We start from the raw sequence: 14803 nt of genomic DNA on the forward strand, positions 1-14803 counted from the left end.
GTGTCTCTGGATTGTGGCCACGTGGGAGCTGGTGCTTCTTGCTGGCTTCTATAAAATGGCGACCACTGGGGGAGGGGGGGCTGGAGCGATAGCACAGCGGGTAGGGCATTTGCCTTGCATGCGGCCGACCCAGGTTCGATTCCCAGCATCCCATATGGTCCCCTGAGCACTGCCAGGAGTAATTCCTGAGTGCAGAGCCAGGAGTAACCCGTGCATCGCCTGGTGTGACCCAAAAATAAAAAAATAAAATGGCGACCGCTGGAGCTCTTAGAGGGCCGGCAGTGGGACGGCACCTGCCCCCGTCTGGATCGGCCCAGCAGAGAAAGCCTATTGCAAAGTCCCAGGCCATCTCTGCCGCAAGTTGCTCGGGTTCAAGATTTCTGTGTGTGTCCTCCCCAGACTTCTTGAGAGTGAGAGAGAGAGAGCACTTTCCCCAGGAAGCCTTGTATTTTATGCCAGTATTTTCCTTTTTATAAGCTCCCTGCTCCATTCCCGCCCCGTCACCTAATGAGAGAGACATCTCTTTGCCCCCTGAAGTCAGAATGAGGCATTTTATTTTGTTGATGTGCCAATAGAAAAGCATGCCAATCATTTCCCCAAGTCACACAGATTTCTAATCGGGTCCTTCTGGATCCAGATCTTGCTCTTTCAAGTCCTCTGTGTCTGCGTTCTCTGAATCTCTGCCCTTGAGACAGACTGACAGCTCCAGTACCAGGTGGCTCGCTCACTGCCTACTTCAGCACATCCAAAGGGTGACTCATAGGCTCTGTACACATCCTTTGTGACAGGAGAAACAATCCCTGCTCGGGCCTTAGTAGGACATTATGTGAAGGTGCATGGCCCCAAATATTCTAGACCTCCTACAGACCTCCCTTTGTAAAATCCTTAGTTGTCACCCAGTATTACCATCTCCACCATCACCACCTTCCCCACCTTCGTTTCTCCTGTCTGGCTAAAGTGGAGTGTGGGTCTGGCTCTTCTAACCAGGCAGGCAGAACTACCACCTTGTCAGTGTTTCTGGATTTTATCACCTTCTTCTGAACAGAGTCAAGAGAGAGGGCAGTCTTAAGAAGTCAAAGTGGTCATCCCTTCTTACCCTTTCCAGGCAGTGACCATCTGCCCTCTGAGTGGGACTTCACTGGCAGACACTGATCATCTTCACAACAGTAGCCTGGCCTGTCGGGCATCGAGGTGACTTCAGTCAGTTCCTCAGAAACACTGATTGAGAAGAGAGAGAGAATATAGTGGGGACAGTGCTTACCTTGCATGCAGCTGACCTGAATTCGATCCCTGCTACAAGTCACCATTGAACAGAGAGCCTGAGCACCGCCTTGCAGCGGCCCCCAAACAGAAGAATCATAGAAAGACCAATTTGATTATGCTTTTTCGCCTTCCATTTCTGTCACTCTTGGTTGCTGAAAAAAAAAAACTTGTACTCAGAAAAAGGAAACTTTCTCAGAATTCTGTTTGACCCATACCAGTTTCTTCTCTGGAGGCCATGCAGGGCTGGGGTTTGAATCCAGGACTCCTGCATGGAGAGTCTGCCCTCCTGTCCTTATAGCTGTCTCTCCAACTCTGCAGAATTCTTAATTGCAGGGTTTCTTTGAACTTAAGTCCAGATTTTCATTTTCAGGGAAATTTGAAGCAGATGAAGTTTTGTCTTTGTAGAAAAATGAATGCTTTGATGATCTATTTGTTTTCCTTAGGAGGCTTGTCATTAAGATTGATGCTTGAGGGTGCTGCGTCGGATGGTGTATGGAACAGACAGTTATTACTCATCCTCCACCAGATTTCAGCCTCCTCGCCTCACTACATGGAGTGTAATTTTATACTTAGCATTGCAGTTCCAGTTGCCATTATCCGATTGCATTTTCATATTGAATTACAAACAAAAATCTTATGCTACTAACATTTAATGAAATTTTAATAAGGTGGTGTTTTGATGCTATTATTCAAATAATGTGTTTTGAATTGCTTCCCTTTGAATATATTTGCATTAAAGAAGAACTCAATTTGATTAGGTTCTCCGAAGAATTTATCCACTTTCTGGGGCAGCTTTCAAAAGACAAAGGAAAATGCAGTTCCTTCTCTGCCGATCAGTAAACAGAACAGAACACATTTGCCGAGATCTCTGGAAGTAATGGCAGGGAGTTGCTGATGGTTTGAGTTAATGAAATGACTCATTCTATCAGCCTTGCACAATTAAAAAAATGCACGCGCACTCACACACACACACGCACAAAGCACATGGGGCACATGAGGGATGGTACTCAATTCTGAGCCCGAAGGCTGCCATTTCAACAGTTAAAACATTTAAGAGATTCGCGTTATGGCAAGTCTTGGGGAGCATACCCTCAAATTAAACGGTAATCTCTTGGGTTAGTAGTCTCTGCTTGCAGCGGTCTTACAACTTGTGCTAGAATCGGGTTGGTGGGTGGGAGTTGATGTAAGCAAGCAGAAGCTTCCCGAGAGAAATTCGTGCTTACAGTCCAAGTCAACAGCTCCGCTGAAACGTGCCTTGTGGGGCTGTGTAATTAATTAATTGCCTTCCAGAACCCAATGTAGAAAGACTGAAACCGTTATAAGGGAACGGGAAACCCCACCTACACGACACACTTCGTGTTCCTGTGCTCCCGCGTCACCCGACAAACAGGGCGAGGGGTCAGGAGGGGCTTTAACTTGGACGTGGGGAGTGGAGGGTGGGAGGGGCGCGTGCAGAAACCAGGAGTCCGGCCTCCCGGGTCTCGGGCCCTTTAGGTCCAGTGGCAGCTGCAAGGGTGAGGTAGGTCAGTGTTTGATTTCACTTTCACGCTCTTCCCTTCCCCGTGACCTGACTTCTGGCCCCCTTTCACCCCCTGAAAAAATGCTCCCGCGTCCCAAACTCCCTAATTAAGGCTTTTTCTCTAGACCTCGCCTGCGTCTCTTGGCCTTTGTTCTCTCCCTGCTAACTCTGAACAAGGACAACCCTTGTCGTGAGAGCGCTGACCACAGCTGGCCACAACCACTGCCCGCGACCACCACGAAGCCACGCGCTGGGCTGGTCCGCGGCTGCCGCGCGCGCGCGCGCGCGCGTGCAACCCTGAGACGTCACAGGAAGGCGCCGTGTGACGACACCGGCAGGCGCCGCGCGCGCCGAGTGACGTCACCGGCAGGCGCCGCGGGCCCCGCCCCCTCCCGCCGTCCCGCCGTCCCGCCGCCGCGCCGCCCGTTAAGGGCCGCGTCTGCCGCTCGCCCGGCCCCGCGAGCAGCGCCGGCGCCGCCATGTCGCAGAAGCCGAGGCCCCGCGGCCGCCCGAGCGACCGGGAGCGGAGCTGGGCCCGCGGCGCCGGCGACCAGGAGTCCCCCAGCACGTCCCGCGGCGCGGCGGCGGCGCTGCAGGCCGCCCGGCGCCCCGAGGGCTCCCCGTCGCTCGGGCCGCGCAGCCCGAAGCAGCTGGAGCTGAAGGTGGCCGAGCTGGTGCAGTTCCTGCTCGTCAAGGACCAGCGGAAGATCCCCATCCGGCGCGCCGACATCCTCAAGCACGTCGTGGGCGACTACAAGGACATCTTCGGCGAGCTGCTGCGGCAGGCGGCCGAGCGGCTGCACGACGTGTTCGGCTACAGGCTGGTGGAGCTGGAGCCGCGCAGCAACACCTACATCCTGGTCAACACGCTGGAGCCCGTGGAGGAGGACGCCGAGGTGCGCGGCGACCAGGGCACGCCCACCGCCGGCCTGCTCATGATCGTGCTGGGCCTCATCTTCATGAAGGGCAACTCCATCAAGGAGACGGAGGTGTGGGACTTCCTGCGGCGCCTGGGCGTCCACCCCACCAAGAAGCACCTCATCTTCGGCGACCCCAAGAAGCTCATCACGGAGGACTTCGTGCGCCAGCGGTACCTGGAGTACCGGCGCATCCCGCACACCGACCCGGTGGACTACGAGCTGCAGTGGGGCCCGCGCACGCTCCTGGAGACCAGCAAGATGAAGGTGCTCAAGTTCGTGGCCAAGGTGCACAACCAGGACCCCAAGGACTGGCCGGCGCAGTACTGCGAGGCCCTCGCCGACGAGGAGGCGCGCTCCCGGCCCCAGCCCAGCGGCCCGGCGCCCCCAGCCACCGCCTCCGCCTCCTCGTCCGCCTCCTCCTCCGCTTCCTCCTCTGCCTCCAGCTCCACCATCACCAACTTTGCCTCCTTCTTGGCGAATGCCAAGAGCTAGACCGCAGGGAGCCTTCTTGGGCTCGAGGGGGTCCCAGAGGCGAGGAGCTGTGGGTAGGAGACTTACGGGGCCTTGGGATGGGCTTTTATAGACTTGTTGTTTTCGTATAAGTTATTGGGTCCCAGAGTTCCGTTTATCAGAACAGTAGAGAGGGAATTTACTCGCTTTGGTTGTGCTCTCTACTTTGGGGGAGGAGTTTGGTTCGTTTCTTTTGCTAGCTGTAGTTGGAAAACTTGTCTATAAACCAGGCTGCGGGGCAGATGTTTCCAGAGGCTAGCCTGAAATTGCTTTGGTGCCAAGAATTATCTGTGGCCTTTTAACAATCCCAGTTTATAAAAGAAATAAAATCATTTTTATATTAAAAAGAACATAATAAGCCTGTTACCATTTTATTAACCTCAACAGCCACTTTATATTGTATTGATGGTGCATAAAAGTGTGATTCTTCGTTTTGAACCATATGTGTAGATAGTAATTTTTCCAAATAACTTTTCACATTTGTATTAGATTTGTAGCTGAAGTGTTACTTGGTATTAAGTATTACTAGGTATATTAATACTAGTATTTAGTGTTACCGGGGTAGATACACGTTGTTTTATGTATATGTATTGGATCACTTTGTAAAATAAATTTTATTCTGGGACCAGAGAGATAGTACAACAGATAGTATGATGCTTGCCTTGCAGATGGCCAACCCGAGTTTGATCCTTGACACCGCCATAGGGTTCCCTGAGCCCCGCCAGGAGTGATCCCTAAGCACAGCTAATGTGGCCCAAAAACAAATGTTTGTTTGCGGATCACAAAAAGCAGATAAAGCCTTCAGACTGCTTGGGTTCAGATCCCAGCTCTACCAGTTAGTGATACTTGAATGTAGGCTTGTTTAAAGATGTTTCCTGGCCCGTGAAATGTGACAAGGAAGGACTTCTGGGGCAAAGGAAGGGAGGGTGGAGGGGAGGGGGGGAGAGAGAGAGAGAGAGAGAGAAGTGTGATTCCAGACCTAGCAATTTTTAAAAGTACACTTTGACCTTGTGCTGTTACATTTTGTTTTTAAGTTTTCCAACATTATCTTGATCTGGGTCATTGCTGGGGCTGGAGTTGGCTGGCTGCTCCTAAAGTACAACAGCGAGACTCTAGCTGGGCTTCCTGCTGGTTGTCTGGCCCCTCTTCTCTGCTCCCACCTCTGCTGTGTTCTAACGCCAGTGCTCTAAAGCCAGTGCTCGCTTTGGCATGGGTGTGGTGGGGGAGACCCTTGCTCAGCTCCATCAGCAGTTGCACCGGAGCCGAGGAGCAACACTCCTCTCGGTGCTGCTGTAGGATGCTGGCGGTCGACTCTCCAGGGCACTGTTTATCTCCAATCTGCAGCCCTCCAACACAGCAGGTGGCGGTGGTGCAGCCCCCATGTCCTGAGAGGCCTGAGTTTGTGTATCAGTTTAGATCCTTGGTATTACGCCGTGTACTCTTGCAAGGTGATATTGCACTCTGTGTTTTTATAAATTGAAGTCACTTTGTTTCATGTACAAAGAGCATTTTTTCTTCTTAAAGGACCAGTTCCAGAAGTTCACTGAGGCCAACTTGATGAAGCCGGTTTCCTGGCTCCTGGCAGAAACAGCGACCCCACATCCTGAAGCTTGTTTCCGGGTGGGGTTGTGGAGCCGGCCTAGCAAAAGCACATTCCCGGGGCAGTTTTTCTCCATGGCTCCAGTACAGCTGCTGGTGACCCAACAAGCAAAAGTGCATTCACCATTTTAAAAGTTTCTCATTTATTTTATGGGTTTTTTTTTTTTTTTGGCAGGGGGTGGTGCGGGGTGGCTGGGTACCCATAAAGCTGGGAGGGATTCTTTGGTGCTGAGGGCTCACACCCGGTCTCCTAGGTACTCCAGCCTTTTGAGCTATCTCCCTGGCCCATTACCGTGTTTTTTAAGATACAGTATATTTCTGATACATTCCTTTCTTGGGAGCATGGGGTGGGGGAGTATATTTATTCATTTCCAAAATGGACTAAACTTTGCATTTGGTAAGGGTGAGGGGGCCATACCTGGCAACGCTCAGGGCTTACTCTTTGTGCCCAGGGATTACTTCTGGTGGGGCTCAGGGAACCGTATGGGGTGCTGGAGATTGAACCCTAGTTGGCTGCATGCAAGGCAGGCGCCCTGCCTTCTATCTCTCCTGTCCTCTTTGCAGTCTCTTGCTATTTGCTGGTGTGTACACCAAGCCTTGAGGCTTAAGAGTTTCTTCAGCCAAAACCAGAGCCAACCTGGGACCTGGCCAAGTTTCTGTTTGTATGCAGGTCCCTCCTACTGACCATCTAGAAAGGTTTTGCCAACCCACCCTGGAGCCGAGTTTGGCTTGTCCTATCTTCAGCCTGGCTGAGAGCAGCTGCTGATCATCACTGGGTGTGACCCCCCCCCAAAAAAAAGTTAAAGGTTTGACTTTCATTGCGTCTTGGCCTTGTGGCTAAGACCTAGTATAAAAGTTTGACTTTCTAACCTGTTCTTGTGTCTGAGTGTAAAGAATGATTTTATTTATTTATTTATTTATTTTTGCTTTTTGGGTCACACCTGGCGATGCACAGGAGTTACTCCTGGCTCTGTACTCAGGAATCACTCCTGGCGGTGCTCAGGGTATATGGGATGCTGGGAATCAAACCTGGGTCGGCCACGTGCAAGGCAAATGCCCTACCCACTGTGCTATTGCTCCAGCCCCAAGAATGAAATAATTTTTTTCTTTTTTTTTCTATACAGTAAGACTAGCACCAAGTGTTTTCAGTTTATCATTTTTACACTTGCACAGTAGATCTTAGTATTTAGCAGTATTCCATACCTAGATAAATTCATGGCTAGGACTGAAAACACGCTACTATTAGAATTATAGCGTGACATAGGGGGCTCTTTTGCTTTTTTTTCAGTTCATAAAATCTTTTTTATGTCTTTGGGGGGCTTTGGGTAGAACTTGAGAATGTTTTTTGTTTAGTTTGGGGGCCAACAAGCAGTATCAGGGCCTACTCCTGCTCTGCTCTTGGGGTCACTCCTGGTGGGGCTCAGGGGACCCTGTGGGGCACCAGGGGCTGAACCCAGGTCGGCTTTGTACAAGACAAGCACCTTGCCCTCTACTGTCTCTCCAGCCCCCAACTCCAAACTGGCAGCCAGCCCTAAGGATCTTTGTGTTCTTGTGCTTGGTTCTGTTCCAGTTTTATTAGCATGGCTCAGGGAGTACCCTGCGGGCAGTGTCGATGTACTGCTTTCAACATGCATAATTCCTGCCTCAGCGCTGAGAGCCCAGGTCCCTCCACCATGGTCCTTGTTTTTGACTTTACTTTTTGTGCTCATTGTTCGGCCCCACATACCCATGGCCAGAGGACAAGCTCCTCCATTGCCCCAAGATGTGCCCCAGCACCCCCATCTTGTGTTGACTGTATCCACTGGGGACCACCTCCCCCCTTATCTTTACTGTGCCGGGGAGTGATGTCTTCTCTCGTGCCTGATACAAAGGGATGAATTTCTAACACTCCACAACGAGTGTATCTTTGGATATTGGACTTCCCTCCTGTCCTAGTGTTTTGAGATGTGTTGAAGAAATTGGGAATGCTAGGGATGACTTTTTTTTTTTTTTATCACACCAGTTATGCTCAGGGCTTTCTCCTGCTCTGCACTCAGGAATCACTCCTGGCAGTGCTCAGAGGACCCTATGGGATGCCAGATATCAAACCCGGGTCGGTGCGTGCAAGACAAACACCCTACCATTGTACCAACAGTCTGGCACCAGGGATATCATTTTCAAGTTGTAGCATGCTCTTGCTCAATCTGCTGAATTTTGATTCTCAGTCTTCCAATTTGAGCTATTTGGGGTGTAGTTTGGTGTAATAACTCAAATTTTCTGACGTTGAGCCATTCTTCCATTTCAAACACCTTGTTAGTGTATTAAAAAATGATGTATAGGGGCTGGAGATAATACATCTATAAGGCACTTGTATGTGGCCGACCAGGGTTCTACCCCATGTTGTCCCTGACCACAGAGCTAGGAGTGAGCCTTGAGCAACACGAGCTGTGGCCCCCCAAACCAAATACATATATGTGTGTGTTCATGTGTATACATGTGTGTTTATATATGTGTATAATATACACGTATGTACACACACATACATAGAGTATTTCACACCTGGTTTTCAACTTATTTACCTATTTTTCTTTGGACATGGGTGATCGATTATCCTTTTTATGTCAATCTTTCCCCTCTGCTTTCTATTAGGGGCCATGATGGGTGGTACCCAGGGTTCCACCAGAGCCACTCCAGGAGGGACTTGGACGTGGACATCCAGCTGGGTTGACCGAGTGCCCCTGGGAGTGACCCCCAGATCCCTAAACACTGCTTTAGACCCGAACACATCAAATCACCAAACACCACAGTGTCCAGAATATGCCCTACCTTGATTTTCCCAAAATCTCTTAATGGTTACGGATGGGCATCGAGTCCAAGGGCTAGTTCTGCATCGGGAGAAGTGGTACTCCAGGGAGCAGCACAGCTGCTTCCTGCCGTGGGCACAGACCAGCACCAGGGAAGCCCAGTTTAAAAGAAAGTGTAAACATGGGGGCAGGCCTCATCTCAGTGCCCCTCAGCATCTTAGCATTGTCCGTCCTGGGAACTCTGTCTCCAAACAGCCACTTCTGTCCTTTTTGCTAAGTTGCACCGATTCGTGTGTGTTCTCAAGGTCAAGTTGTCTCTGCTCGACAGCAGGCAAGTAGATGCTTTCCAGGGTGATCCAGAATGAAAGGTTGCAGAGAAGGAGGCAGGCAGGAGTAAGGGTTTGGGGTGGGGGGAATCCAGGCTCAGGAAATGGCTGCAGGGGAAGGGGCAGAGGGCTTGAGACTTCATTTCTTCAGCCTCTGGGGAATGGAAATGATGAGCTTGCAGGCGCTGAACAGAACATTGTGCCGTGACCAGTGAAGACTCAGCTTCCCAGGGATGCTGAGAGCGACGTGGCTGGGGGTCTGACCCAGGGGGTGAACACACAATTAGGACTGCAGTTTCCTCTTTAAAAACTCCAAAGTTTTCAATGACTTTTTAATGCTTGTTTTCAGAGGGTTGGATGGGCAGGGTGGAACTTGGAGTCGCTCCAGTGGTGCTTGGGGCTTACTCCTGCCTCTGTGCTCAGGGGTCACTACTAGCAGGGCTCAGGGGGAACATAGAGAGTGCCAGGGATCAAACCACGATTCACTGCGTGGAAGGCAAGTTGGCCCCTGGACTTCATTTTTAATTTAGCTCCTCTCTTGAGCCGGTTTTACTGGCAGACATACCAAATGTTGTTTGAACAATTTGCTGCCAATATAACGGACAGTAACTAGTAGAAGATAAAAAACCACCAAATGTCCAGGGCTGGGGGCATGATTGAATAAACTGACCCATCCCTCCGAAGTGGCTGAACAAAGAAAGGAGTATTTCTGGCTGTTTCCGGCCAGTGCTCCTCTTTCCCCTTAGTAGAAAAGGAACAGAAGGAGAAACAGTGGGCCCTGTGCCTGTACTAAAAGCCAGATGATGGGAGAATAAAACTTAAAGCTCAACACTCAGGGACTGGAGCCAAAGGGCAGCGGGAAGGGCGCTTGCAGTGCGCACAGTCAACCTGGGTTTGATCCCCGGCATCCCAGAGGGTCCTCCAAGCTGTCGGGAGAGATTCCTGAATGCAGAGCCAAGCGTTAACCCTCAGCACCACCAGGTGTGGTCCCCAAAGCAAATAATAATAATAAAAACAAAGACTACTCAGCTGGGGGAGAGAGGGAAGCAGAGTGGGGGAGATGGAATGAATGAGAAAGAATCTGAAGTTTCGCGTACGGACTTGATCTCACAACCTTCTATGTGATCATGAGCAAAAGTAAATTTTTTGAAATTCCTGAAGCTTTACAAGAGCGGAGCTCACAATAGCAAAATCCTGCGTACAGGAACCATGGCGGCCCAGGAACACCAGCACTTGCACACGTCCCGGGAGGATGGATGCAAAGCATGAAAAGAAATGGGGAAACTCCGCCCGTTTCAATAATCCCATTCTGGCTGGGAGCCTCAGAACTGCTCCTGAGGAGACTTCTGCTCAGGTGCTCTGGGTGACTCAGCCGACAACTACTGAGAAAGCTTTTAGCAGAGCTGCTGGGAAACTCGGCCGTACCTGCAGTCAAGGCCAGTGGGTCACCAAGAGCTCAGTAGTTACCAACTGGAATCCAAGATATTGGTATGATGTCATGATACATGGGACACTTGAAGACACTCACGCCAGGGACCGTGGAAGCAGCAAGTGAATCCACAGCATGAAAAGCATCATATCTGCTGCCATTTTTTTTGAATCACTGTGACATACAGTTACAAAACTTTCATGTTTGAGTTTCAGTCATACAATGATCGAACACCCATCCCTCTCCCCCATGCACATTTTCCACCATCAATGTCCCCAGTATCACCCCTACCCCCCACCCTCCCAGCCCTGCCCCTACTTCTATGGCAGACAGTTTACCCCATACTCTCTCTCTACTTTTGGGCATTATGGTTTGCAATATAGATACTGATACATTATCACGTTTGGTCCTTTATATAAACTTTCAGCACCCATCTCCCATCCCAAACGATCCCGCCAAACATCACTGACTTAGTGATTCACTTCTCTATTCCAGCTGCCTTCTCCCCCCAGCTCATGAGATAGGCTTCCAACTATGGAGCAATATTCCTGGCCCTTGTGTCTACTCTCCTTGGGTGTCAGTCTCATGTTATCTTATATTCCACAAATGAGTGTAGTCATTCTATGTCTGGTGCTCTCTGACTCATTTCACTTAGCATGATGCTCTCCATGACCATTCACTTATAAGCAAATTTCATGACTTCATATTTCCTAACAGCTTCCTAACAGATGTGTTCAATAAGCTGCCATTTTCTTACCTCCTGGGAAGGACACTAAGAAAATTGGGTCAAAGAAGTCTATTGTATGGTGAAGGGTCAAACTGGACTTTGTAGAATTTCCCAGCATGTAATTGGACTCTGGTTTATAATGCCCCACACTTGAGACAGTCTGGGTTGCTTTGGCAAACAAAAGTGCCATTTTCTTGATCAGAAAAAAAAAATCAACTTAAAAATAGGCAGAGGAATTCAATTTTTCCAAAGGCATGTGACTGGTCATCAGGTATGTGCAAAGATGCTGCCTGTCTGTCCTTGGGGAAATACAAATCAAAACCACAAGGAAGCAGAAATGCAAATCAAAACCTCACACCCATTAGAGTCTAGAATTGAGCCTGCATCAGAAGCCAGAGCCCATCGAGAGGAGATAATAAGTGTTGGGGAGAAAAGAAAGCTGTCATGGGCATGTAAATTGGTGTGGCCACCTTGGAAAATAGAGTGGCCTTTCTCAGTCTTCAAGTAGAAGTACACTGTGGCTGACCGATTCTACTTTGGGGGTGTAAATGTGGCATCTAAAGGTCACTGGCACCGCATGGTCATTGTCCCTCTTTGTCCCAGTGAATCACCACTCTGCCTGGAGCCGTGGAGACAGCTACATAGCTGTCTTCAACTAAAGGAAATGAGCCCCAAACTGTCCCAGGCGGCTCTGGAACATATTCTAACCAACGTGTGGCCAGATGATTTTGTCACTGTGTGAACTGGAGGAAGTGGGACCGCGCAAACCTCAGCCACCACACACCAGGCCTGGACCTGTCATACGCACAGTCCAGAGCCTGTGGACGCTATTTTAAGTGATGCACAACTGTGTCTAGTGCAGTGGTGGTGAAAGAAGGCAATCCTTTTACTTATGACAGCGGGGGTGAGACCGGGCAGCTAGTAAAAGACTGTATGATGTGACTTGGGTGAAAAGGCCAGACATGTCAAAACAGAGTACAAAGGTAGCTCCCAGAGGCTGAGGGAGCAGAGCCGGAGAGCTGTTGGTGGGTGGTGCAAGTCCCGGACCTCTAACCGACAGTGCTCATCAGCAATACTGTAGTAGGGACATCAGAATAAGAGACTAGATGGTGAGAATTCCAGACACTGAAAAGGAATGATACTTACCTGACACAGCTGTCGGCTAAGGCCCCATCCGGTAACCCCCTACATATATGTGTTCCTCAGAGGTAAGTAGGTCAGTGCCACTGAAGTCGGCCTACATTAGTGTTAGTGGAGCAGAGTCCGGCTAACTGCAGTCATTGAGAGGTGTTCAATAAGCCTGCGCAGATTCAGATGTACAGAGCCTGTAAACCTACACACCCTGCCCCCAACCAAAGCTTGTCCTTGATTAGCCTTGAAAGGTGGTACTTGGGAGGACCCTACTCATTTCTCCCAAATAATCTCTTGTCTGGGTCAGAGAGAGAGCACAGAGGTTAAGGTGCTTCTCCTGCACACAGCCAGCCCTGGTTCAATCCCCGCAACTACAGATCTTCCCCTCGGAGCATTACCATGCGTGATCCCTGAGCACAGAGCCCTGAGTACTGCTGAATGAGGCCTGAACACTAAAAACAAAACCCACCCGAAATAAACATAACCTGGTGTCCAAGATTATATTAAGCTCGTTATTTCACAGGGGAAGCCAGTCCCAATACTGGCACTCTGCGGCTGAGCGCAGGTTATGCTCTGTGGCTCAGTGGCAGAGCTGCAGTCTCTGAGTCAGACCCTTGGCCTGGCCCACACGCCATGTGACAGCCCCACTGTGATCCCCAGGGCCAAAGAGGCGCCTCAACCAAGTGTGTGAGCACCAGACCCAATAGGAGGAGAGTGAGCAGCAAAGGGAAGGTGACAGGCCGTTCTGGATCACAGAGTTTTCTGCTTAGTCGATGTCGCTGATTGTTTTCAGAAGTGCAGCAGAAGCATTGAGGAATCACATGGCCTCAAGTTTATTTTCAAAATCTGATTCTAGGGTCCACGGTTGTACAGTGGGGAGGGCACTTGCCTAGCACATGACCCACCCAGGTTCAATCCCCGCCATCCCCTATGGTCCCTGAGCCCCACTCAGTGATTCCTGAGTGCAGAGGCAGAAGTCAGCCCTGAGCATCGCTGGGTGTGTCTCCACCCTACCACCCAAAATAAAATATTCTAGCATCCTATCAGCTCATTATTTAGAAATCTGGAATATCCGCAGGATCTTGCATATCTTTCCTTTATGACTCTTCTTAGGGGGGCGAGGGAGGGCTTTTTTGGTCACATCTGATGATGCTCAGAAGTTCCTCCTTGCTCTGCACTCAGGAATCACTCCTGACAGTGCTTAGGGGACCATTTGGGATATCAAGAATCAAACCCAGGTTAGCTGTGTGCAAAGAAAATGCCCTACCTGCTGTATTATCACTCCAGCCCCTTTTCTTTACAACTCATGCCCTGAGGAGCAAACAAGTGATGAGGGAAAGTTTCCTCCTGTTAAAAAAAAAAAAAAAAGAGGACCAGAAAAGGGAGTACTGGGGTAAGGCATGTGCCTCTCATGCAGCTGGCCCTGGTTCTATCCCTGGCACTGCACTGCTGGGTGGAGCCCTGGAAGCCCCCAGAACTGCTGGGTGATACCTGGGGTGGCCCAGGTATCCCTGACACTGCAGGTCCAAGCAGCACCGCATCCTGAAACCCTCACATTGAACCACTGGCCTAGTTGTTCCAGAACCCCAGAGCACTGTTTGGGAGCCTCCCGCTAAAGGAACAAATGAGCAAATGAGACCAGCAGTGTTTAGGGAATCCTCATAAGCCCAGGGGTCCAGTCATCGAGAATGGCAGTTGCTGACACACACGCTGATTCTGATTAGACCTCTGGCTCTCTTCACCCGTGTCAGGAAAAGCAAAGGCCACAGAACCGTTGAGGGGTGAAAGAGACAGTTGACGTGTGGGCTGCAGGTGCTCTCGGAGACCAGCGGAAGAGCCTCACTGAATCTCAAGGAAGCGGAGCCCATAAGTTAAAAAAATTACTAAGATTTAGAACAACTGGTTGTTCTTGGTGGATCTATGTTTGTCCTTGAATCAGATCCAGGACAGATTGTACGGGAGTTAAGGCGCTTGCCTTGCATGTGGCCAACCTGACGGGGGTCCCAGGAACCCCAGGAGTGACCCAGGTTAAACCCCGGGCACCTCCAGGTGTGGCCCAAGCCCCCAAGTCCCCCAGTAAAAAAAAAGGGGGGGAGGTTTTTAAAAAACAAGGTATGGGACAAAAAAGAAAGAAATGTGAAATCTGAATATATAAATGACTTCAATAGTAGTACTCGGATTTTAGTTTAGAAATAGATGCGGGAATAATTAAAGAAGATATGATATGATGGTACCTGGTGATTATTTATTTTTGGTTCACACCTGGCAAGGCTCAGGGCTGACTTCTGGCTCTGCACTTAGAAATCGCTCCTGGCAGGTCTCAGGGGACCATATGGGGTGCTGGGAATCGAACCTGGTCAGTCATGTGCAGGGCCAGCACCCTGCCTATTGCTCTGGCCCCAGATTGCCTGATATTTATTTGCTATAAAATAACCTAATGGCGAGAATGTAAATGAAACTGAACTGACCACGCACTGCACTGTGGCACTGTCATCCCATTATTCATTGATTTGCTCGAGCGGCACCAGTAAGGTCTCCCTTGTGAGACTTGTAGATTGGTTAACTGTTGATTCTGGGAAATGGCACAGTCTTCTCT

The 14803-nt window shown here is 50.0% G+C and overlaps 2 protein-coding genes across 2 annotated transcripts in view; both read left to right on the plus strand.

Moving 5' to 3' along the window:
- ENTREP2 (endosomal transmembrane epsin interactor 2) overlaps window positions 1-14803 on the plus strand; it is a 147547-nt gene that overhangs the window by 102665 nt on the left and 30079 nt on the right. The window lies entirely within an intron of this gene.
- NSMCE3 (NSE3 homolog, SMC5-SMC6 complex component) lies at window positions 3179-5126 on the plus strand. The gene has a single exon (XM_055141662.1). The coding sequence runs from the start codon at window positions 3262-3264 to the stop codon at window positions 4192-4194; it is 933 nt and encodes a 310-aa protein (XP_054997637.1). The 5' UTR covers window positions 3179-3261; the 3' UTR covers window positions 4195-5126.

Source organism: Sorex araneus, chromosome 6, assembly GCF_027595985.1.
Source record: "Sorex araneus isolate mSorAra2 chromosome 6, mSorAra2.pri, whole genome shotgun sequence".
Lineage (NCBI taxonomy): Eukaryota > Metazoa > Chordata > Mammalia > Eulipotyphla > Soricidae > Sorex > Sorex araneus.

What these genes read in the sequence shown, in the direction of transcription:
- NSMCE3 (XM_055141662.1), top strand. Translation starts at nt 3,262, where the DNA reads ATGTCGCAGAAGCCGAGGCCCCGCGGCCGCCCGAGCGACCGGGAGCGG.